The 24,726-nt window shown below is 42.8% G+C and overlaps 2 protein-coding genes across 3 annotated transcripts in view; both read right to left on the bottom strand.

The window, feature by feature from the left end:
- Nucleotides 1-437: 437 nt before the first annotated feature.
- On the bottom strand, nucleotides 438-20,413 carry BUB3 (BUB3 mitotic checkpoint protein). Of its 2 annotated transcripts, XM_076339191.1 has the most exons (9): nucleotides 20,346-20,413; nucleotides 19,854-20,018; nucleotides 17,434-17,628; nucleotides 16,238-16,307; nucleotides 14,644-14,795; nucleotides 11,418-11,576; nucleotides 9,832-10,009; nucleotides 9,267-9,483; nucleotides 438-7,219 (listed from the first exon to the last, which is right to left on the bottom strand). In XM_076339191.1, the coding sequence occupies exons 2-9, from the start codon at nucleotides 19,860-19,862 to the stop codon at nucleotides 7,210-7,212; spliced, it is 990 nt and encodes a 329-aa protein (XP_076195306.1). In that variant the 5' UTR covers nucleotides 19,863-20,018; nucleotides 20,346-20,413; the 3' UTR covers nucleotides 438-7,209. The 2 variants fall into 2 exon arrangements, with proteins under 2 accessions (XP_076195306.1, XP_076195307.1); XM_076339192.1 differs by lacking the exon at nucleotides 438-7,219 and having other exon boundaries at nucleotides 9,263-9,483.
- A 1,393-nt stretch (nucleotides 20,414-21,806) lies between these two features.
- HMX2 (H6 family homeobox 2) overlaps nucleotides 21,807-24,726 on the bottom strand; it is a 6,804-nt gene continuing 3,884 nt past the window's right edge. Inside the window, exons 2-3 of the mRNA XM_076339193.1 lie at nucleotides 23,064-23,341; nucleotides 21,807-22,354 (exon numbers count right to left, since the gene is read on the bottom strand). Coding sequence (XP_076195308.1) covers nucleotides 21,807-22,354; nucleotides 23,064-23,340 — 825 coding nt within the window. The 5' untranslated portion in view covers nucleotide 23,341. The remainder of the gene's footprint in view (nucleotides 22,355-23,063; nucleotides 23,342-24,726) is intronic.

Here is a 24,726-nt window from a genome sequence, read left to right as displayed (position 1 = left end):
TTCAGTTTTTGTATTGGTCTTGAGATTGTCCGTACAAGAAGAAAGACGACACTAGTGGAGATCAGGAAAGAAATACGACTTTGATTTGCATTTGCAGCCTTCCATATTGATTTCCACCTCCATCAAAAAAAAAATATAATTCCAAAAATTTCCTTTCCCACCCCATCCTTAAAAATCTCACTTCTAACCCCATTATCTGCCTAATTAAATTTTGGATGTATAAAACTGTTAGACCCATCTTTCGGGAGACTGTACGCTTTAATCACAATTACATGCTGCATATTTCATGATATATATCTTTTGCGTATAATTAGGAATAAAAAAATGTAATCCCAAAAAGATGTTTAATAATTTAAATCCTGAGGATTTGATTAAGGCATTCGAGGATTGCAGATGACAGGGAAAGAACAGTGACTCCATTATAACCAAGGGAAAAATTTGAGGATTTAAGCACTTCTTTTATTTTTCAAACCAAGCACTATGATCTTAAAAACAAAGATTTTAAACAGGAACAGATAGATACATTTCCCCAGATATATTCCCGCCATTTAATTTATGGTATAGGAACGAGGTTCTTGCACAAAAGGCCAGATGTTTCGTTCGAAAAGTTTATCCACAAATATTTCTCAGTGTTTCCCTCCAAAATTTCATGAGCAGGAATTAAGGTACTCTGACAGAAACAGGGCACTTATCTTACCGCTCAGGCAGCATCACCTTCCACAATCGTGTGTTTGCAGGCCACCACATAAAGCCTTTGCATGAAGAATCAAACAATCTCAATGTAAAAAAAATATAGATGGAAGAGAAAAAGCTGAAGTCATGTTCTCAAAACAGGTAATTTACAAATACAAGAGAGATTGATACTATCTTATTACAGTCTGTGTCACCAGTTGACATCTTTAAATGATGCAGAGGATGGTATGGATTATCACTAGCAAGTAAAGAATTAAAAACAGTGACTTTATATATTAAAGCAAATGTCAAAGAATAGGCTATGTGCCGTCACGGGACTGGGAACAGGGGGGCCTCTCCCGCTTACAAATACCCCATGTGTTTGCTTCCGGGGAAAATATACCTGCAGCTTCTCAACAGCTTTGTAGCAACAGACAAGCATCCTACAACGCACAAAGCTGCACATGTAGCACTGCAGCCATCGACTCCCCAGCAGAACATGAAATGTCTGTGTGAGACAAGAAAACCGATTCATCGATAAGAGACATCAGAAACTGAGGGTGTGGAACATGGTAAATAAAAATATATATATATTCTTGATGTCTCCATTCTTTTGTCTGCCGCACAGGCTACAGCTGTGCAATTTTTTTTTTTATCTTTACAAAGCAGATTACAAATTCTCTACTTAATACTTCTTAATAGTCTTTGATTTGCAGGGCCTGAATTATACTTTTTTTCTGCCTAGATAATACTATGTAGAAGCACGATGGCACATTTTATTATTATTTTTAAAAGCACACCTCTACACTTTCTACTTTCATCCTGTTACATCTATTTTTCACTAAAGTAGTAAATAAAGTCAATCTTTGTATTCTATTGGAATCTCTTTATGCCACTTAGCAGTACCATATATCAACACAATAGTGTATACTGTATCATCATATAAGAAAAATTTGCATTTAAGAAGATTCATCTAAGGATTTTAACTCTCCTTTAACAATTTGGTCTCATTTACCTTTACACAGAAGCACTGTTCGTCCGATTGATGAAAAAATTACATCACAGGAATAAAAAAGATTAACTCAAATGACTCCCCACAGTAAGTCTACAACAGAGGCAAAAAATTAAACCAATTATGTGAGCTAGGAATCAAGAAATCTGTTCAAGTCCTGCCTTTGCTCTGTGACGAGGAAATTCGCTTCCTTATTCTGTGCCTTTGTTGACATCTGTGGAATGAGAATATTTCTTCTCTCTCAACCTTTGGCTGTCCTATCTATTTAGGGAACAAATTCTCAAGCCAGAATAATTTCATACAATGCATCTGTACAGCGCTGAGAATAAGGCAATTGTTGTCTTTGTTGCATTGTTGTCGCTGCAGAACAGCGGTGGTTTGCAGAAAACACAAGCAGGGAAAAGCAACCCTTGCTTAGCTTAATTTAATTATTAGGAACTCTTTAGCGTAAGTGAATAAATTATTGCTTTATTTTTACTTGATGCTACCTTGCTCTGTTTTTACCAAAAGGGAATATAGGGGATTTCTGTAAGTGGGGAATTGATTAAAACAAACGACTACATGCTACGCTGGTGCAAGAGTTGTTTAGTGCCAGCTGACGGTGAAGCTAGCTGCAAGCTTAAACTACAATTATTGTATATAGCCAACAAGAATCAGGTACTCCGCTTCATTAACCTCATACAAATTCAGAAATGCCTACAAAATGAATACATACATTGAATTTAAGAAGTACGATGGTCTTGTTTAACAGGACAGCTCTGCAGAGCTTTCTCCCAGGTGGGGCTCCCCAGCACCCGCTGGCTCTGGTGTGCCAGGTCACACTGACAGGGTAAGCTGGTAAGCACGGGCAGATTCAAAGCTGAAACGAGTTTGTCTGTTAATGGTGGTGTGGGCCATGGAGGAAAATAAAAGCCTGCCTAAGAATTTAAAAGTTTTAAATTAATAGGAATCCCTGCCTCAGTTACAAAGAATACTAGTTTGCTGTAAAAGGAGCAATGCCAGGTGAATGAATGATCAGAGACAAATTTAGCAGCGCAACAACCGCAAGTACAATCAGTACTAGCTTATCTTTCCTGCCCGAAGATGGAACCGGTTAAAACCACACCATTCCTGGCAGATGCTTGTCTAACCTGTGCTTGAGAAATTCCACAGATGGAGACGCTGCACCTTCCCCAGGCAATCTATTCCTGGGCTTAACCATCCTTACACTTAGAAAGTTTTTCCTAATGTCTACACTAATCTCTGCTGCAATTTAAGCTCGTTATGCCTCCTCCCAGTCCCAGTGGACATGGAGAACAGTTTATTCCCTTCCACTTTGCAGGTAATCACAGGAGACTCTGAAGACCTATTACATCCCCTGTGTTGCTATCATGCGTTAGCACATTCATATCTTTTCATGCTATAGAAAAAAGTGCCACACATATAGCCTTAAGGAAATAAGACATATTTCACAGGAAGTACCTTTAGCATATTAGTTGTAAGAGTATCTGGCAAGTCCTGTATTTGACTTTTCATTTCTAAATTCTAGATATCTAAATGTATTATAAAGTATCACTTAAATACTATTTTGAACAAAGAAGCCTGACACATTTCAAAGTAAATGCCACTTTGCTGGAGGACTAGATGTTATATCAGTTGCATATTGACTAAAAAATTCCTAGTGTTGTGGTTATGATTATACTAAACAACATAAGAGCAGCTAATGGTGTAATCACTAGAACAGATGTCTGCTAGTCAAAAGAAATAGGTTCTGCTCCAGACCACTAATACCAATCACTGATGGTGGACGTGTCGTTTAGGTCCACATTTGCAAGAGCATCCAATAGTAGAAACACCCAGCTTTTGGGCATCTATCTTAACAGGTGCACCAGCTGAATTACTGTTGAACTGAGTGACTACATGACTCCAGAACAGCTACAGAAAATCCTTAGTTTTCAAGGCAGTAAAAACTACTGGACACTTACAAAAGTGTGAGACAGTTAAGGAAGATGGACCTAGCAACAGCTATACAGCTTTGGAAAGGTCATTCTCAACGGCTTCACTTAAGCCTGTATGTTTGGAGCTCAGAGTTCAGCTTTGAGCTCAGAGCAGGGACTGGTTTTGCTTGGGAAAATGCCCATCTAAAGGACACAATTTTTTTAATATATATTTATTATAATTGCAGCGGCAGCACAAAACATCATGTCCGAGATGTGGCAGAGCTCCAGACCTGTATGTAGTAACCATACACTGATTATCTTGAAGTACTGGCCAACAGAAAAAAGTACACTTACCAGCATGCTTTTGTAACATTCAGGGCACAGATGCCACTTGGCTTCTAATACCACAGTGTTATGAGGCTCTTGTGAGAGACAACCCGTGATATTTTTTCCTGCAAGCAGTCAACGGTGATTGATGACTCTATTAGAATGACGGCTATGACTCCATGTTTTCTGTATGGCCCTCAACACCGTGCAAAAAGCAATGACTTAAGGAGCTTTTTTAGATCTCAATTCCTCTCATCAAGAGTCAGTATATCCTCTTTGTTCAGCTGCTTGTTATATAGGTCAGAAAAGGCTTATTTCATGATTTCTCCAGCTTACGAACCTCTGCCTTGACCTGCATTTCTAGAAGAGAGCTAATAAAAGGAAGATTAATCTTGTAAAAGAAATATCCGTATTCCAACTGCACATATTCGTACCTAACATACAGACACAGCTGTAGCCTTGACCAACTAACATTTCTCTTCTCCTCCGTTATGCCCGGTTGTCTCACTATTTTCTACAGACTCTTGTTTCAAGCATTTACATAAAACACCAACACACCACAAGGAATTTTCCTACCATTTTTAAGCCAAAATAGAGCTAGTAAGTCCAATCAGTTTCCTCCTACGTATCTTGGGCTACCTTTGTCCACTGAAGCATGCAGATCTCAGTACATCAAGCATTTACAGTTTTTTTCCCCCAATACTTACCAATGAAAAGTTGCACAGGTGGCATCATTTCCAGGTTATGTTATGTGTCTACTTTGTTAACCAAACTATTTGAAATTCCCCTAATTCTTTTTGTTTTCCCCTACTTTTTCTAGCTCTTATTTCACTTTGTTCCCCACAGTTCTACATCCCTGTACATCCCCACTCAATGCTCTCTCCATTTCACATGTTCCTTTCTCCACATCATCACTAAACCACCTTTTCATTAGTCCCAGCCTGTTTCTGCCTTCACACATCATTTATTTGGACCCATCCTCACTTCGGGTCTCTTTTCTCCGCAAGCAGGGTCACTGTTGTACTTCTAGGTAACAACAACAAAATTTCTTTTTTTGTCAGCTCAAGCTTGTATTTTGTAATATTATACTCTCTCAGCTGAGAGGAGATGGGAGAAGCAACAGGTACTGTGTATGTTTGCTCTGCAAATATGCATGTATTTAAATCTGCACACACATACACAGTGTGGTCTGGGACCCTGGAACGCTGACAGTGTTCTTAACACGAAGTCTGCTGTTGCAACCTACAGTCATCCCTCAGACCAGGGATTTTGCTTACTATTTCTTTGCTAGTCATTCTTGCAGAAACCTTTGGTTCCCATGTTTAGACCCCAGACCCTATGTATCAACTCATTCCTCAAGAAAAACAAACAAAAAAACCCCAACCCAAACACCAAGGCGTCATCACTTCCTAAGCTGACATCAAAAATTCAGCCTTTGCCCAATATCACAGAGCCATGTACCGTCAATGCAAAAAAAACAATTAAAATGGGAGGAAATAGGGATGGTGTACATCTGTCAGAACAGACGCTGGATGCTACTGTAGTGACGGTATTATTCATATTTAATTCAGCAAGATTGTTAATTTTTTCAAACCTATCAAAACCAGTTTATATTATCAAAGAATCCATATCTAGCTGATGACAAATAATAAAGTATTTCACATACAACTCGTTTACTATCTCTGTCTGGTAACAACTCAAGTTTGTTAGCTTTCTGCACACAGAGCCCAGCTTCCTCTCCATCACCACCTTCTTTGGAACAATCAGTTACTATTTCTGTTGTCAGCAAGTTTGTTTTCTTAAAAGTAATAACTACGCCCACTGGCTACGCAGGCACCAATAACTCAGAACAGAAGTTGGAAGTATGAATCCAATCACCGCTTCAAAATACCCACACCTTAATCATCTTTGATAAGCCTCATAGGAGTTTTGTTCTGTCCCTCCTTACCATTCACTACAAAGTGAATACTTAAGTATTAAGTACTTCCCAAACACCTGATACAAGCTACTATTAGGAGAGCAGTCTGACAGTCTGTTCTGCAAACAAGAGTTGGATGAGATTACTTTTATTGGTGGTACTAATCAGAAAGCATTTACCTTTACTTCCACAAACCAGTCAGGAATGTGCAACATTGAATATATTCTTTTTAGCAGAAGATGGATTTGCAGGTTTAGTCTCTTGATCAGATCTACATTCCTGTTTAGAACACACACACAGTGTCTAAGTTGTTTTTCTAATACTACTTTCCCAAGAAATTTTTAATTTGTTCAAGCATCTTCTCACACCCACCCCTCACTCCAAAATCCTCAAGAGGCTGATACAAAATTTGATTACAGATTAGACTTCTTACCAACTGGCAATAAGGCAAGCAAGACATTCAAAGAAACAGCATATCTTCATGGGGTTTTGTGGCCAGAATGACATTTCCACTCTGAGGAAACTCCTCTTTTCTACCTTTCCACTTGTGTTACTCCACAAACCCTGGGCTACCAGGTCAAATCTGCAGACTTGAAACAGACCACTCAGCTGTAGGCTGAAACTCTACATTTGCTCCCCTCTACCCTCAATTCTTCCCAAGCATCATTAATTTTAGGCTTTTATGCAGCACGTGAAAAAAAAAACAAAGTACCATGTGTTCAAGTTCTTTCCTCCAGAAACAGTTAACAGTTCTCCAGTAACAATCAAGTCATTGAGATAAACAAGCCCACCTAATACAACTTTAGGCTTTCATAGCCCTGTGAAAACATTGCCTGGAGAGCCAGCATCCCCGGGCAATGAAGAAATTCCCAGTTCATCTCATTGGAAAAAGACAAAAGGCTCAGAAATTTGCCATCAGGAAGATCTAGAACTCAAGAATTCTTGCAACTTAAAGGTTTGGTCTTAATGTTTGTTTCACAAACAGTAAAGGTTGTTACACAAAGTAGTTGTTTTCAAAAAAACTACAGATATTTATTGAACAATTATGATACTACCGCAAGTTTTCATAATTAGATACTACAAAATGTGGTAAGTTTTTATAAAGGTATACGCAAAGTTGCCTACAGGACTGAACTAATTTAGCTACAAACAGCAGATAAAGAAAACATTTTCACTAACATAAGCAGAAAAGTAATGACAGATTAAAACATACTACAATATACAAACAAATATTTCTTAGTAAGAAACAACACCAGTACAAAGATTGTTCTTCCCACTTCTACTGTTTTAGTTTAGTCTTGTTAGGAGCAGGTGGGCACCTCTTGTAGAGAAGAAGTATCACCAGAAGTCTAAGTAGACCTCTAAGTAGACCTGAAATAAATAAATTGTATTTCAGCAATTTTTAGAGTAATCATAAGCAGGCAAAACATTCAACTTTCTATAAAAGCAGAAATGTGTAGAAAGACCGCTTTCACTTGTATCAAGATACAATATATAATAATTTAGCGATCAAAAAGCTGATCTTGCCAAGTTTTCTTTATGTAATATGGCACCATCTTGATGCATTTAAGAATGCATCGTGCAGAAATGCTAAGTGATTCAAATTAATATGCAAAGAGATCACTATGAAACAACTATTAGTCTTCTGTCTTAAGTAACTTATTTTTAGAATAAACCAGAGATGACTCACACTACTGTAACGTTAGAATATATGCATCATTCTTAGTGCCCTAAGGTTGGCACAAGCAACTTGTAAATGTCAGAAAAGCATATAAACCTTGTTAATGTTTTCAGAAATTCATTTAAAGATAGAAACAGGTCCAGAAAGATGCCTGTCTAAATGCATTGCAATTACGTTACAATTATTTTCCAAATACACAGATATGCTCTGTCTTTTCTCAGCTCATTACTGACTCAAACAATTTGCCCTTCTGGGATCAATTGTTTGCTAATAAATAATTGTTTACAGTCACAAAATGATATTAAGGAGTATTCTTATTAGTTTTCCTTCTACAGCCTAATAAGATTCAAAACTAGCTGATTCCCAAGAGTCTAACCTTAACCTTGCTGTGTTTAACAGCCCAGGAAATGATGAACCATCTGTTTCAGAAAATAATGGAGGGCCAAGAGGAAATATTGTTTAATTGTAGATTAACCTCCTCATACGGCAGAATGAAGCATCTACAGAATTAGCAACCATAACTAGCAATGAACAAAAATAACTGAAAGCAGCTCTTACTATTACAAGACCAAGAGCAGCAAATATTCTTCTATCACCTTTTTTTTTTTTAAACCCTCCCAAATGTATGTAACAAGTAAAACCTGATTTTAAAAATAGATTTCAATTATCATCTTTGGGGTTTCCTTGGGTGGGTTTTTTTTTTTTTTTGCTTGAGGAAGCCCAGAAATAAATACTGAAATAGTTCTGGTTTTATTTTTCCCTGAGCATCAAAATTATTTTAAAACAAACCACTCCAAGTGAAAGATGGTGTATTTATTCTTCTGCAACTTCCACTTCACCATCTCCACAGTGATAAAATGGCTGCTCCGAAGCAATATACAAGTCACTTAAGGAAGGGGGGGAGGTCTCGAGGTTTTAAACTCAGGAACTTTGATTACTTATGTGTGTCTATTTACATAGCCACTTAGATACTAAATAATGAAGAAAACCAGATGAAGTGTAAGACACTTCGAGTAGTAGAAGAAAAAAAAAAAACAGCTGACAAACCACAGGAATTTGGAAATAAAAACAACTGCTCCTGTGCTAGCATAATGAAGAGTAGTGCAATTCTGCACTGTGATGGCAATTTTTCTATCTAACGTTCATGCCAAAGCGAGCTTAACAGAAGTCTTTCACCTTCATCAATCAGTTTGCCCCATTTTGACAGCAACAATGATAGAAAAGTGTGTTATCAGAGGGCTGCAGCAAACTCCAATACACGGGAACTGAGAAAGCTTTTCCTTGATTTTACACAACCTTCCTAGAACAGTATCTAGATTCACTTCGAACTGTGACAGCTAGGTGCATACTCAGTGTGTAAAGATTTCATTAATTCTAAGTTTTAAATATCCAAACACAGTAGCATTTACACAAATAAATTATTCTTGAATTCTTCCCTGAATTCTTGAAGCAATGAGCTAGCAATAACTCCACAGCTTCATATAATAGTACCTATTCAAAAAGGATAAGAGTTTGACATTCTTCTCCTACTAAACAACTAGGCACAATTTTATCCATCAGATGTCTTTCAACCTACGGATATTGAAAGCTTGGGCGAACAAGATAAAATCAAAACCAACCCTACTGTCAAGCTGCACTATCTACTGGCATCAATAATGCTATTCATGAATTTAGGAAAATTAATAAATCTTGGGATGAATGCTCAGAAAGGCTCAAATACAGGTGAAGCATACTCACTTAGGTTTTGTTTCTGCATCTGTCACTTGGCGAATATAGATACCATCTTCGGGATGTTCGATGTCATCCATTTCATACATATATGAAGAAGCTATTGCAAGGGTAGTTCCATCATTGCTGAAGGCAAGTGATGCTATGCTTGTGGGATACCGATGGAACTGACACAGCCGCTTTTTATTAAATGGATCCCAAATATTCACAAATCCATCAGAACCTCCTGAAAATTAATTTTTAAAAACCATTTGTAAGTTATAATTGGGAGAGTGGTAAGACTGAAAAGATACAGCAAAGGAAAAAAGAGAAAGATACCTGGAATTACTTTGTCAGTAAAAACAGGAGTTATACAGAGCTGCGTAATTCAGTAAAGAGCACAGCAAGTATTTCCCAAAATCCCCGTTAAAGCAATTAACTCTCACTGCATCAAATAATTTAGAAACTCTGCTCATTGCAAGAAATATGACTTACATGCTTAAAAAGTAAGGCCATATGAAGTAAATGCTAACCTGTTTAAATCAAAACTAAGGAATTGATGCAAGTGTTACAAAAAATCAAGTATCTACTCTACCTGTAGCAAACGTGTTGTGGACATTATGGAAAGAAATAGCATTAACTGGATAAATCTGCTCAATGTTGTTTTCCTTCAAACGGTGACATTTGAATGCGTATTTCTTCTTCTGGATTTCTGGACTTGGATCCAAATACTCCACCGCAACACGACCTTCAATAGAGCTTAAAACATAACCCTACCAAAAAAATTTGGAGATATGCATTTTAAAAGTTTACAACTGGAGAAGAGATTGCAATACAATTTATCTTATACCCCTCTAAATTCAAATAAATGAAATGTAAACAGTCTTAAATTATGTACAGCCAGAAATTGTTACCACAGATCCATGGCATCATCAAAAAAATCTGCTTCTAAGAAAGAAGTAATACAGAAAAAAAGCTTTCTGAGAGATTCTCATTGTACCATAGTTTTAAGCTGACAGTGAGGCTTTTAATTACCCCTGCAGATGGAAACACAAGTTGATTTGGGGGAAAAAAAAATGTTAAGAGTTAAGAACCCCTTGTATTTGCCCACCTATCCCCTGGGGCCTAAATATCTCTAATATTAGAGATACTCACGAGACTATTTAGTTTCAGAATTACATTAAAATTAGTTCAGAGCTTTATACTAGCAACTAAACACTCAAGTTGAAATAGTATTTTTAGTGAAACTTGGTTATAAGTGGTGTCCACTTATCCAGTTAATTACAGTCCTGACTTAGAGCAACCTGAGATGCCTTTATTATAACTTCTGAGTTAAGCCCATAACAGATCTTTTCAGAAGTAGGATTGTAATGGTATCTAGCTATAGCAAGGTTTTTTAAAACCCATAATACAATACAATCTGGAAGATCAGCTTGTTTTACTATAACTAGAACTGAAAATGGACAAAGCGTTTATGCCAGTTCAAGAACAAGTAACTAGGTCTCCCAATTCCTGTGCTATCAGTATGTACACGGGAAAATTCCCTTCCAAATTTGTTTGTCAGAAAAAGCTAAGTCTTCTTGCTTTACTTCAGAAAGTGAAATACCACAGATACACTATGTATCAGGTACAATTCCACCTTGATAATGGATCATGGGTTCTTGAGTGCATGACAGACTCAGTTAAAAAAAAAAAGAAAAATATATAAACGACATTCATATATTTTTAATCCTGCCCCTGTTCACAGCATGTTGAAGAACCTAGGGCTACAATGCATAAAGGCTGCTGAGCAACTGCCAATTCTGTCTTCCTCTCTTCTACTGCAACTTTGGGGGGGGGAGGGCAGAAGGGGTGTTTTGTTTTTTAATTACATGTCAGCATTGTGCTGCATTAAACAGGTTATTTTACAAAAAGGACACAAAACAGAGGGGAAAAAATGAAAACATAATATGCTGGTAAATCAGTGACAAACATTCCTAAGCTACACTATTCAAAAGAGTTAACCTGGAACAAGGGGCCTCAACACCATTTTTTTTTCCCCCTCCCAGAGTTTGATTACGAAACTTTGAAGACCAGAAATTTTTTAAAATGAGAGAAAGATGCAGAAAACTTGAAAAATAAACCACCATTTTTCCTAAAGAATATTCAGCAGAAATATAATTACTGACATGGTTCCCATACCTGTTTATTCGGAAATGCTCTGATACAGCGGGTCTGGTATTTCAGACTTGATTCTCTTCGCTGCTGAACATAACCCATGTTCCGCAAATCCCACACCAGCACTCTCCGACCTGCCGTCCCCACAATTAGTCTATCTCCAGACACAGAAAGCGTGTAGACCTTTAAAAATAAAAAATTTACAATATTTAACACTTATCAGCCTGGATATCCATTGTTCTTTGTACAAAATAGAATGTCAGCAATATGCAATAACAAAACAGGTAACATCTACAATAAAGATAATACATGTAGGTTTCCCCTTTGCTTCAATTTATAACTCAAATTTGGGATAAACAGCAGTAGTGTGCAGCTGGTTAGTGATAAGACACTGATGTAGCATTTCAAAAGCTCACCCTTAATTCTGTACCCTAGCACACAGCTGAAAAATCAAGCCCAACGCAGCCCCATACTACATAGAACAAATTTAGGAAAAAAATATTAATATGCATTTGCACTTGTGCAAATTCAAAGTTTCAAGCACGTTTGTTCAATTACCAGTCTCTAGAACTCAGTGATATCTAAATAATCTTCCACACATGAGATTTCTTCCTTTTGCTGGTATTACCCATTTTAAATGCTACACGTGTACAGAAGTATTTATGTACAATTCAAAAGGGAAATCAGTATTATTCAAGTTTTCCTCAAAAATTATTTCAAGCATTAAGTTTATTGGATATTTCAAGGCAAGAGGAAAATAGATACACAGTAACTGGGGTGGGGGGGTGGGGAAGGGCATGGATATTGGAATTCATCTGCACAGCTTGCATTCCCCACTACCAATTCATGATCCTGCAGTTTAGTCCTACAGTACCACGTCACACATTTTCTTCTCGGTTTTCCTCCATCTGGTAATCATGTGTTTTTCTTTTTAAACAGAATACTTCAAGTTGAGCGTCATGTTAATAAAGGAAAAATAAATTGCCAAGAAAACATTAAAAAAACAGTACGTTGTATACTTCAATAAAACTAAGTGAAATTGAGGGAAGCAATATGCTTGACATCATTAAAAAAGACTATGGCTTGGAATTTCAACTCTACTCCAAAGATTGGCTCAGAGATTCAATTTTTGTTTATCAAATTTCTCATTAAATATTCAGCATATAAATTGCTCTGTTTCCAAATATTACTTGGGACGCAGTTAATCTGGAAATATGTTTAAAAAAGAAAAAGAAAAAAGGTTCAGTCAAAAACTCTGTGCTATCAAAATGAATTACAAATTGTTGATACACAAGCAAGAAGGAATCCAGCTACCTATAGCTGTCAGGTCACTGAGCTGCTAACAAGAGCAAACTGTAAGAATGAGCTTTTTCAAAAGTGATCTAATGCAGCTAAAAACGTAAGAAACAGATATTGTATATACCTCAGATCAAGAATCAAAAGTAAGAAATCTGGTACCCTGCCAGAATGATTCAATTTCTTTTGGCATGTGCTTGTACAATTTCACTCAAGCACCTAGTTTCACTTTCTGGTTCTCTGATAAAGCCCAGTAAAGATACTTGGTTCTGGTAAGACTGCACTGAAATATCAGACAAAACAACTTTTCACTTGCTATAAACATTTCTGGAGAAATTATGTTTTCAAAAAGTTAATTTTTAATAAAAAAACGTAAGCCAACAGGTGTGTATATGTATATAAAACTTCCTTTAACCAATCCACATTCACTCAGCATGCTTTCCTGTGATTATTGAACTTCCCTCTTAAGAGTGAGGTCTTAAGATGGGAAATGTCTTAAATGCTCACATAGGAGTTGCCTAAAATTTCCGATGATCCCAATTGCCAAATACCACTTACGTACAAGAAGGGAAAGAAAGCTTTGAGCCAACAGTAAGTTACACACTTTAACAAGACAGGTTTTCAAATCTGCCTTCGTTATCAATGTAAAAATTGATCAAAAAATATTAATAAACTTTTTATATAAAGTGTTTGTATACATGTGTGGAAACAAAGGCATAAAAAACATTAAATATCTTAAATCTCCTTTACAAACTGATGTCACACCTGTATAGTAAGTATTCTTTCTACACCACACAATCATAAATCAACTGAAATCATTGTCATGCAGTTGAGTAGGTGTACACATTTATCAAAGGCAGTATTAAAAAAATGACATAATGAACCTTGCTGAACCAATAAGCAGCTTGATTCACTGTGGCTGTCCGTTATATGATATTCTGTCAGCAATTTATCACAGCTTTTTACATGCTACACACAACTATAAATCAAAACTAGAAATAATGCAATTACTTTATTCTGAACAAAGGTCTTGCCAGACGTAGATTCAGCTATGTTGTAACAAAAGTAATAGCTATTTAGATGCAATAGGGAACGTAATGATGGCTCATAATTATGACTTGACAATACGATGTGACAGAGCTAAAATGCAATTTAAAAAAGGTATAGGCAAAAAAAATATTCAGATGTAAAATTATCCATCAATCCAGCCTGTGTTTAGGAGTCTATGAAAAAAACAGAAATTACTGTTCTATAATCCTTTCAGTGACACCATTGTAAGTAGTATAAAGATTAACACACCATATAACCATTAGAAAAAGCTTAAGAAATTACATTTTACCTTATTTCTCTTGGTCTCTCATTAGCACAGATGATTTAGTATTAGGAGACTGTCTGAATTTACTAGGCATTAGTACAACAACAGGTAAATTACAATACAAGTAATTCTGTTCAACCTTTTAATACAAGTGAAAAAAACAAAATATTATTTCAGGCAATATAATTGGTCTATTATATCTCTATGCACATTTCAAAACAATCAGACCTTATGACTGCCAAGATCTGATATATCTAAAAGTCTTAACGTTTAAGGAAATCAATAGTGCATATTACAATTAAGCCAAGGATTATTAATGATTACATCAATTTTGCACGCTGTTTTTGTTACGTTTTCCTTCCTCCAGTTTGTTTTAAATTAAAAGAATTTGGTCCATCAGGAGTGCTAAGAATTAAGTCGTGCTCTCCTACTGATGAAAGCTCAAATTCTTACCCTAAAAATCACAATATATTCTGAATAGAAAAGTTTTAAAACACAACATTTTCACCATTTAAAAACCATTAAACACAACTTTTCAAGTTCAATTCAGTTTAAGACAGTGTCCTGTATGGTGATGTTTAACCAGTCGCTGGATGTATTATTTAACATATCACCTGGAGTACCGCACCCAGTACATACCTTTTCAGGTTGAGAGAAGGTTCCTGCATTACAAGGAGTTCTGGGATCCCACAGCTTAACTGTTTGATCCCAGCTTCCAGTCACCATGACATTTACTTCTGGGCAATACTCAACACACCTGATAGGAGCATCATGAGCACCAACAAGGTTTTCTGTAAGATAATACAATTTATTGTAACTTTATTGGCTCTAGAAATAGTCAGAACGTGTTGAAAAAAGAATAAAAAAAGGACGCGCTACTGCAGTATGAACACACTATTTTCTGACATTCCCACGGGTGTATTGATATGCTAGGAGTCCCTTTACAGATAGATCAGTCTTCAGAAGCATAGCTTTTGCAAAGATCAGAAATGCTAAATTTAAACTTATGTCTCCTGAGATTATGAAAGGAAGTTAAGAATTTTAGGCAGCCACAGAGAAGATCTTCAGCCAAGAAGAGAGATCTTCACAGGTATAAAGAAATGTTCAGTATCAAATGGTATCACCACATGTGACACAGACACTAATACAGAAAGCGACTTAAGCTTGTATATATTAACGTTATGACAAAAGAAAGAAGAGGAATTAATATTACATATTAATAAAAATATTAACTTAAATATAAACACTTCTAGAAAGTCATCTATAACAGAATTATTTGACCTTTTTCAAAATATTGCTGCACACACAAGTTTGTTGAGCCCTGGCTATTGGCTGGTTCTGGTGACATTTGTCTCAGGCTGAGATTCACTTTTCTCTTTAAAACACATACAAACACACAAAAAAGTTAGACAAACTAGCTTCATATTTTGCACCAATGAAGCACTGGAATGGTGTTACTTTCAAGCAATGTTTTGTCAGAAAAAAATGCAGTATAAGGCCATGATGTTTGACAAAGCAAAAGCTTTATATACATTCTGCCATACATGTGAAAGACCATTCTAAATACATCTAAACCACAAACCTTTGGAAAATAACTTGCTCAGTTTTAGTTCAGCTTAGCTAATTCCCCCTAACTGAGACACAGTAGCCTATGGCAGAGCAGGATTATCATCAGAAATCCAATTCCAGGTGTCCTACAACGAAGATCTACCAAACTTTCTGGCAAACTGCCAAACGCTTCCATGCTTTTAGGTAGCACTTATTGGGCCACTAGTTATTCTGCTAGATAAAGGCACATACGATGTTAACCTTAAATCTACAGTGTGACAAGTATATAGCTATTTCCTTTCATTTTCATCTTAAAATAAGTAAAGAAATACACATGTAAAATACATCAATGAATATTCATCACAGGAAAAGTTTAAGCCCTCAGTTTGGCAGCAATGGATTCGACCCTTCTGTTAAAGGTGTTATAGCACAATCTTCAATTACACCGTAAGGAATACTGCCTTGTTCTGTGTCTCAGTGATGAGAAAGGGCTGCATAGCAAAGGAGACTACTGAGCACTAACACTGACAACTTAAATCAATAGATGTTTATAATCAACATCTAAACAGCTACTACTTAAATATCCTCCATCTAAAAAACTTGAAACATATTCTGTTCGTGTAAGTATATAAATCTGAAGCTTAGGCCAGCTGTTGAGACCACTTACAGAATTCAACCTGCTTACCTTGGTCCGTGTTCAGATCATGCATTTTCAGCTGCTGATCTAATCCTCCACTCCAGGCATGGGTAGGATCCTATAAAACAAAAAATTTCACCTTATAACATGTATAGCAGCCAGGGAAACTTAACACATTTAATCTCTTAGGCTTGTAACACAGGACTTGCTTTCAAGAGTTTTGGGAAGACGGAAATTAAGACACAAGGGTTAAGATCCGGCCCAGATCTAAACAGGTGGATGACAGCAGCTTTGCCAAATGCTTAACTAAAGCACTTTGAGCTACACATTTTTTTTTTAAATTTACAAGTAAAACTAAAAAGAAAGAAAAGCAGTTAGAGGCTATATCAAATCATTTCTATTTCTGTAACAGCAAAACACATAATGCTTATTTTTAAATGACCGCCAACCTAAGCCAGTTCCACCTAATTGAAGCGTAACCCTTTTAAAACTAATTTGGAAACTAGAAACCATTTGAGAACCTGCATGTTGATCCACAGTACGGTATTAGCTATGTGACAAAGTGTTCAGTGAAAAAAGCACAAGCAGAATTAAAAATTTAAACTGATCCTTAAAACATTCAGTAACACATCAAGATCAAGTCACTGGAGGACATGCCAGAATACAACGCAAAAAAAGAAGATGCTAATTGAAACCCTTTATTTAAAAAAAAAGGCAAAACAAAAGTGGCACCAATAAACTTAAACCACTCATATTTCAAAACCAGTGCATTAAAAATACAGAAATGAAGTCTCTGGGAAATGGCTCACTTTGAACAATGGCGTGTTTCCAAAACAACCCAGTATGAGGAGGTTAAAAAGAATAATTGGCTATGGGCATTTATTGTGAATAACAATTTCTGGCTATATACTACCAGTACAACTCTTTGTAAGAAACACACACACAATTTACTATACCATTGCAGAAACAGCACAAACCAGCCCAAATTACTTTTGCCTAGCACTTATACCACAAGTAAATTACTTGTGTACCTGCACCCTTCACAGGAAACACCTATATTTAAGACTAGAACAACATTCATTGAAAGAAGAATAAATGGCAGAATTAAGCTATTTTTTTTAAACCTAGAATTCTGGTAGGATTTCACTACCCCTTTAATTTCAGGGACTGACAATTTCTCATGTACCTTGGGCACTGTATGTCTATAAAACAATAATTAAAAAAAAGCCACCTCACACACTTACATAAAAAGCACAGTCAAGGACAGCTCCTGAATGTTGATATTTGAGTCTCATGGTGTTGGCAGGAACATCATAGAGCCGGACAGTTGTGTCCCAGGATGAAACAAGCAGAAACTGAGATGTATTTGGACTAAACTTCACTGATGAAATACCATCATCTGGAGTTTGATTTAGTTTGAATTCGTTTGATCCCGTCATCTAAAGAAAAGACAATAACGCACAGATACAATTTTAGTAATAACAAGACCATAAGCCTAGCAAGGTAGTTCGCTAACTGATCCATCTTTAAAGGTAACTTAAAGCAGACCTGAAAAGTTTGCTAGCTTTTACACAGAAGTTCAGAACACCCAGATTTCTGACAAACTCTCTAAAATTCAAGATGCTAATCCCTGTCCAAAACCTCAATAAATTCCTCCCCCTACAGAGAGCTTTTAATTTTAAATATCAAATATAACATGGAATAAACAGTAAAAAGTTTATTTTTATTATTATCTATAAGTTTAGATATTGTTACTTACAAATGTATTTCCCCCCCATGCTACTGTGTATGTGGCTGTATTTTTAAAAGTAAATAGTTATAAGTTACTGTGCGCATCAAGAAATTACTTTTTTAAAAAAACACATACAGGCAGAAAGGAATCTGATTTGAAAACTCCAACAAAGAGTGTTGATTTGTTCCTGATTTGGTATGACTGTCATATACTTCCAAGAATTGCATTTGGATCATCTTTTAAATAGTTCCGGGCTCTCTGCAACTTTCCAATCCTTAGGCTTCCATAAGTGCTATAAAATATTTCCAGTGAAACAGCTTTAAGATTTTTTTTTTTCCCCCTCTTAGAGTCTACAGAAAGTCAGATAAGAAAGGAAAGTTATGCTTTGTGGGGTACTGAAATGTAGAGCAAACATGTAAATGTGATGTGACAAAAAAAACAACAATTCAATGACAAATCAATGACTCTGAAGGTAACTGCAGCACTCACTTCATAGGACTAGTTAGTTGTATATACAAAAATTCAAAGAAGGAGAGCAGAGGCTATGAACAGCAAATTTCAGCTGGGAAGACAGCACAGACCTTACAAACACTCTGAAAGAAGAAACTGTTCATTGTATATACACCAACAAAACCACCAAAACTGTTTTTAAGGCTTCAGAAAGACTTAACAGCACATTTCCCTTGTGCTAAAAGGACAGAGAAGTAAATTAACTCACATTTTCTATAACACTGTCACTCCTGAATTTGTATGTGCAACTGTAGAGGTTAAGATTAGACCTCTGAGAAATAAATCAAGAGAGAATGAGCAGATGAACTAGGACAAGGTTCAAATTTAGTGTACAACTATTCTAGTTCAGCACTTGTCAGTAACTGAACAATCATCAAGTTGTATACTAATATAAGCACTACACATTCTTACACCAGAAAAATTTAAGTGGGAGCTTTCGTAGGTGTTCTGCAAGACATCCTTCCAAAAAAAAAAACCCCACTATGTAAACACAAAGTGCTCTTTCTGCTATTTAAACATGGTGATAAAAAAACCGTTAAGAATAGGAAATAAAAACTTCTTTCTTAACTCCTTTTTTCAGCTCTGCTTTGGGAATACTTGGGCAAAAAGACAGATATGCTTGAGAATTTGCCACACATATTTCTATATGAATACTATAGAGAATTCAGCAGCACCGTCATCACACTTTAAACAGTGAAATGTACCTCAGTGAGTATTTCAGATGGATGTACTAGGACACAAAACGTAAAGGAATTCAGAACAACTACGAGAATTAGACTGAGCGTGCTACTTGCCTTTTCTGCTCATGGCAGAAAGCTCAAACAACAAACACGAGGATTTGAGGCGCCCAGTACAACGGTTACTAACCAGCCCAAAAGCAATCAACAAGCAGCACTCCAGGAAGCAAAGCTGCTTACATCAGAAACCTGGAAGGATTTCCCGAAGGCATTTTTAATCCACAAAAAAATTATAAAATATCAGAATTTAATTATATCCTGTTTTACACATTACCAAAAAAAAAAAAAAGCACACAACGAGCTCTGCACACTTTCACAAATGCAACTGCTTCACAACCGGGATTGCCAAACAACATAATTGTCACACCCACCTCAAACAACAAAGTCCTGGTAAAATTTTCAAGCACCACAAGAAATAACTCATAAAGAAGATGTTATAGGGAAAATGCATCCTGCTGAAACTGCGATGCTGACTTAACTACAGGGTGCACCTTTGCAATTCCATCATTTCCGAAAGCTCTTTTTTACTGAACAGATAAGAAATCAGCGCTTTTATAGCTCCTCTTAACATAGCACGCTCTATCATTCAGCTAGCCGGTAAGCGTTTCGCGAACAAAGCAGGCCGCTTTGTTGAAAGCGTTAGGACGACCAGTCTGAACTTTCACTAAGAAGACATTAAGAGTACCGTTTTCATATTGCACGAGTTCCTCTCCCTGCTCCACGCAACGCCAAGGAAAAGCTTTCTTCCTGCAGCAGCAGCGGATTACGGAAGCACTGAGGCGCCAGAGGCACGGTCGCTCCCGCAGTCCGGTCCCGGAGAAGCACGTCAGGATGCGGAAGATGCTGCCGGCTGCGGCGGGAAGGGAAGAGAGTGAGAGAAGGGCCCTAGAACCGAGGGAGGGCCGAGGCTAGCGGCGGTGAGGCTCCGGCACCCGCGATCCCGCCGGGGAGCGGACGCGGAGCCGTGGCGCCCCGGGAGGGCGAGGGTCGGCGGGAGAGCCCGCGGCGCCCGGCCCGGGTGAAAGGAGGCAGCCTCCAGCCCGGGGGGGGAGGCCATCCCCAGCCCGAGGCGCCCGCTCCGCCTCAGCGCTGCACCGCGACGCAGGCCCGGCCGTACCAGGCAGGCCTCCGCACCCCCCGGCCCGGGCCTGGGCCCCGGCGGGGAGCCCGGCCTCACCTCAGCGCTCCGCCCGGGCCCCGCGCCTCCGGCCTGCCGACAACCGCCGCCGCCGCCCGCGCGCACGCGCACGCCCAACCGCCCCGCCCAGCCGCGCCACCCCGCCATTGGCCGGTTCGAAAGGGCGGAACGGCGCGTCCCGGCGATCCCCGCGCGCCCGCAGCTCCCGGCGTGCCGCCGCGCCGCCGCGGGGCATACTGGGACGTGTAGTCCGCCGGGCCCGGCGAGGCTGGGGGGGCCGGGCGGCCGCCACTCCCCGTCGCTCCCGTTATCATCAGCGACTGCTAACGGGGGTTCCTGGGCGGCGGCGGGGGCGGCGTTGAGGCCCCTCGGGAGAGCCACACGGGCGTCCCCCGGCAGGGGCTGCGGCGGCCTCACCTCCGCCCCGGGGTGCCCGGGGCCGCTGTCGGGGTGAGCGCCGTCCGGCTCCCCCCGCGGGAGGCGGCCCCGGGCCCAGGCGGGTCGCAACCAGCCCGTAGCGCCAGGCCCGTGCCGCGGGGGTAGGGACAGCTACAGCTGGGCTGTAATAACGTTAAGGGGCAAAGCAGAAATACGAATAATTCCCCCTAAAAAAGAGTCCGAAAATCCGAGCGACGGCAGGGATACCCGGGTGCCGATGCTCACCTCGATGTCCCCGCCGGCAGCGGGGCTGAGCTCGTCCTGGCTTGCCGCTACCGCCGGGCAAAAGCACCGGGCGGCAAACCTGAGTCTGCCGCTTAAAATACCGGCTTTGTCGGGAAAGAAACGCTGGGGGAGCTTCCTCGTTCCCACCACGCGTTGAAAATCACCTTATTTATCCCTTCGGATCTTTTATTTCTCTCTTTTTTTTCGTTACCCCGTGAAGGCACCCTCATTACTGCTGCTGTAAACATCCCCCGCGCTCGGTGCCGGCGGTACCCGCAGAGCCGGTGGCCGCGGTTTAAATACCACTTGCTGCGCGATTCCCCGCAAGAAACGAGATAACGAGCAGGAGGCAGAAAAAAAATGAACCCTCGGCCTTATGCGTCGTTTTCGCTCTCCCGTGCGTCGGTCCGAGGAGCCGCGGGCCCTGCCCGCAGCGGCGGCTCCCTGTCGTGCCCGGCCCGGCTGCGGGCACCCCCCGGCCCCGGGGTACCCCTCCTGGCAGGGCCGCCCGCGGGAGCATGCGATCGAGCTGGCAAATTTACAAACGAGGCTTAAAACGTTTTATTTTTTTTCTTTCTTTAAAAATATTTACAGATCTGAAATAACACTTTTTTAATTTTTTTTTTTCCCCAAGTGGCAGGATAGCGGGAGGGGAGGGGGGGTGCCCCTGGCGCCCCGGGCTCTCTGTTTGCCCGTCCCTCCCATCAGTTTCGTTCCTCTGTTCCCGCCGCGGAGGCGGGCCGAGAACCCGCACGGAGACCCCTCGGCGGCCCCGGCCCGGTCCCGGCCCCGGCCCCGGCCCCGACGTGGCGGCCGCGGGGAGGGGAGCGCGGCGGCTCAGTAGTCGATCTTGTTGTAGAGGTTGTAGAGCGGTAAGGCCGAGAGGTTGCTGCCGGGGTAGTAGAGAGGGGCGGGGAAGGCGATGGACCGGGGCACTGGCACTCGGAGGAGGGAATTGTCTCTGAACACCAGCGGCATCCCCACTAGAGTCTGCGCCGAGGCGTGGGCCATGTTGGCCGCCTCCAGCTCGGCCGAGAGCTGCCGTTTCCACTTGTTCCTGCGGTTCTGGAACCAGGTCTTCACCTGGGTCTCGGTGAGCTGCAGGCTGGAGGCCAGGCAGGCCCGCTCCGAGCTGCTCAAGTAGCGCTTCATGTCGAAGGTGGACTCCAGCTGATAGACCTGGCTGCGGCTGAACACCGTGCGCGTCTTCTTCTTGGCTGTGCCGGCCTGCCGGTCCCCGCCGTCGCGCTGCCGGTCCCCGCAGGAAGGCGAGGGGGGTCCCAGCGGCTTCTCCTTCTCGTCCTTACAGTCCTGCTGGGGGGGCGAGAGGAAGGCCCCCCGCTCCCCGCTGCCCGCCGCCGCCGCTCCGCTCCCCTTGGCGCTGCCTGCAACAGAGCGACAGCGCGGGGGTCGCACGGCGGCCGGCACCGGCACCCGCGACGGCCGAACCCCCCCTGGCGCCCCGGCTGGGGGAAGCACCGAGGCGAGCCCCCGGGCAGGCACCCGCCGCCTCCGCTCCCGGTGGAAGACACCACCGACGCCGGGGGAAGCCATCCCCTTCTGGGCTATCCCTGTCCCTCCATCTCACGGATGGATGGCCGGCCGGCCGGCCGGACAGGTGGCTGTGCATGCCTCAGTGAAGGCAGCTGAGTACCAGGCTAGGGGTGCTTTCCTACCCGGTACGAGCCGGCAGATTTTACTTTATAGCATTGCATTTCACAGACCGTTTAGTCAGAATTAATGCTAAAAAATAAACATCTTCCTTCCCCTTGCCCGAGCGCTGTAAATAAGCAGAATCGAAGAAAACGAGCGTTATCCATCGCATCGCGCCCCTTCGGGGAAATCAACCCTGGGTGGGGTGGGAAGGAAAAAAAAAAGCCACCATATTTTTCACGGAGTTCCTTCCTCCCCCCTTCAGCCACGGACGGCGCAAATTCGCTCTTCCCCGAAAGCAGGGAGGGTGCGACATGCCCCCACCCCCACCCCCCCAGCGGGGGCCGGGCCGGGGCCGAGCCCTCCGCGGCCCTTCCCGGCGGCGGACGGGCCCCGTCCGCCCCGTCCCGTCCCGTCCCGTCCCGTCCTGCCGGTACTCACCGAGACAGGTGAAACTGAGGGGCTGGTGCTTGTGGCACGCCTCGGCGGGGCCCTGAGCCTCGGAGCAGAAGCAGCCGCGGTGCTTCCAGCTCTCCTCCGGCTCCTCGTCCTCCGAGGAGAGGGAGAGGGTCCGGCCGCGGGCGGGCCAGGCGGCCACCCTGCCGCCGGCCTCCCGGGGGGGCTCGGCGCTGCCGCTGCCCAGGATGGACTGGATGGTGAAACTGGAGACGGGAGCAGCCGCCGGACAGCACTTGCTCGGGTCTTCCTTGCTGCTCATCCTGGGTTCATAAGAAAGCAGAGGAGGGAAGCTCTCGCTTTAGAGGCGCTCGGGGGGCCGGGGTGTGCGGGGGAGGGGGGGCCGGGAGCCTGCGGTGAGCCGGCGGGGGGTTTGTTTTGGGGGCTGTTTTCGGCGTGCCGCTGCCGGCTCTCCCCGCGCCTGCCCAGGCGGACTGCATGCTCCTTCCCCCGCGTCCCTATTGATCTGCGGGCGGCGGGGCTTCATTTGCATGGAGGTGGCCTCCGCCGCGCCAATCACGGCGGCGGCGGCCACGGAAAGTTTGGAAACCCGCGGGGTCCGGGGGGGGGCCCCGCCGCGGCCAGCAGGCACCGGGGCCGGGGAGGACCCCCGCGGGGTCCTCACCGCGGTCCCCGGGGCTCCAGGGGCTACTCTGACCCCGCGCCCCTGGGGGAGGGATGCTGAGCGCCCGCCATGCCTCCTCGCCCTCCACCTCCAGTGGGGGAGAGAGCCGTGGGCTGAGTGTCTTATGCCGGCCGGGGCGTGGGTGTTGCGATAAACATCTTGTGCATACCCGCGGATCTTTACCCTTCTTGTTCATTAGAGAGGAGGGGAAAAGATACTGTTAGGGTGTGCTGGCTGCTCGGCAGCCCCGGGAAAAGCCTTCTTCGAGAAATCGGGTTTTGCGCTGCGCCGCAGCCGATAACAAATGTCTCGCGAAATGCCTCTTGCGTTTCCTTCCCAGGGTCTGCGGGCCGGGGGGAGCAGGGAGGGAGGGGAGGTCCTCCCGCATCTCCAAACAAACTTTGTCAGGAGTCAGGGGCTCTTCCCCTCGGGGGGAACAAATCACAGCGATCGCGGCTCTTCCCCCGCCACCGCTGCCCGTGGAAAGGAAAACCTGCGGACGGCAGCCTGCGGCCGGGCCGGGGCAGCAGCCGCTGTGTCACACCTGCCCCCAAGGAAACGGGGGGCGAGGGGCCGAGGGCAGGGACCCCACCGGGGCCCCCCACCTTCCCGGGAGCGCAGGGAGCCGCGGCTGGGCCCGAGGGACACGCCAGCCCCGCCTTTGCGGGGGCCTGGGGTCCCCGTTCCCCCGGGCCTGCCCCGGAGATGCGAGGCGGAGGCCGAGTCCCGACGGCCGCCTGGGGCGGTGGGCTGGGGCCTCCCTCCCCCGGCGTGGGCCCGGCTCCTGCTTCCCCCCCCCGGGAAGCCGCAGAAAGGAGGCCCGGTAACGGGGCCGGTGTAGAAGGCATCGGCCTGGTCACCGCTGCCTTGGGTGCCACACGACACCCGCCCCACGCTCCCCCTGCCCCGGGGCAGAGCAGCCCGCCCGCTCCGCCTCCATTTCCCTGCTGCCGCCACTCTAAAGGGATGTGCCCCTTCCCTTGGCCCTCCTCCCCGCTGGGGCCACCCGTGTCCGTGGGCGGG

This window comes from Aptenodytes patagonicus, chromosome 5 (assembly GCF_965638725.1).
Source record: "Aptenodytes patagonicus chromosome 5, bAptPat1.pri.cur, whole genome shotgun sequence".
Lineage (NCBI taxonomy): Eukaryota > Metazoa > Chordata > Aves > Sphenisciformes > Spheniscidae > Aptenodytes > Aptenodytes patagonicus.
This window is presented reverse-complemented; position numbering and strand designations above follow the sequence as displayed.

Coding starts and splice junctions, on each gene's coding strand:
- BUB3 (XM_076339191.1), bottom strand. Junction 16,308..17,433: donor TCCTTGACTGTGCTTTTTAT/GTAAGTGTGTGA, acceptor TTTGTTTTATAG/GATCCTACCCATGCCTGGAG. Junction 10,010..11,417: donor GAGCATTTCCGAATAAACAG/GTATGGGAACCA, acceptor TTTTTTTGGTAG/GGTTATGTTTTAAGCTCTAT.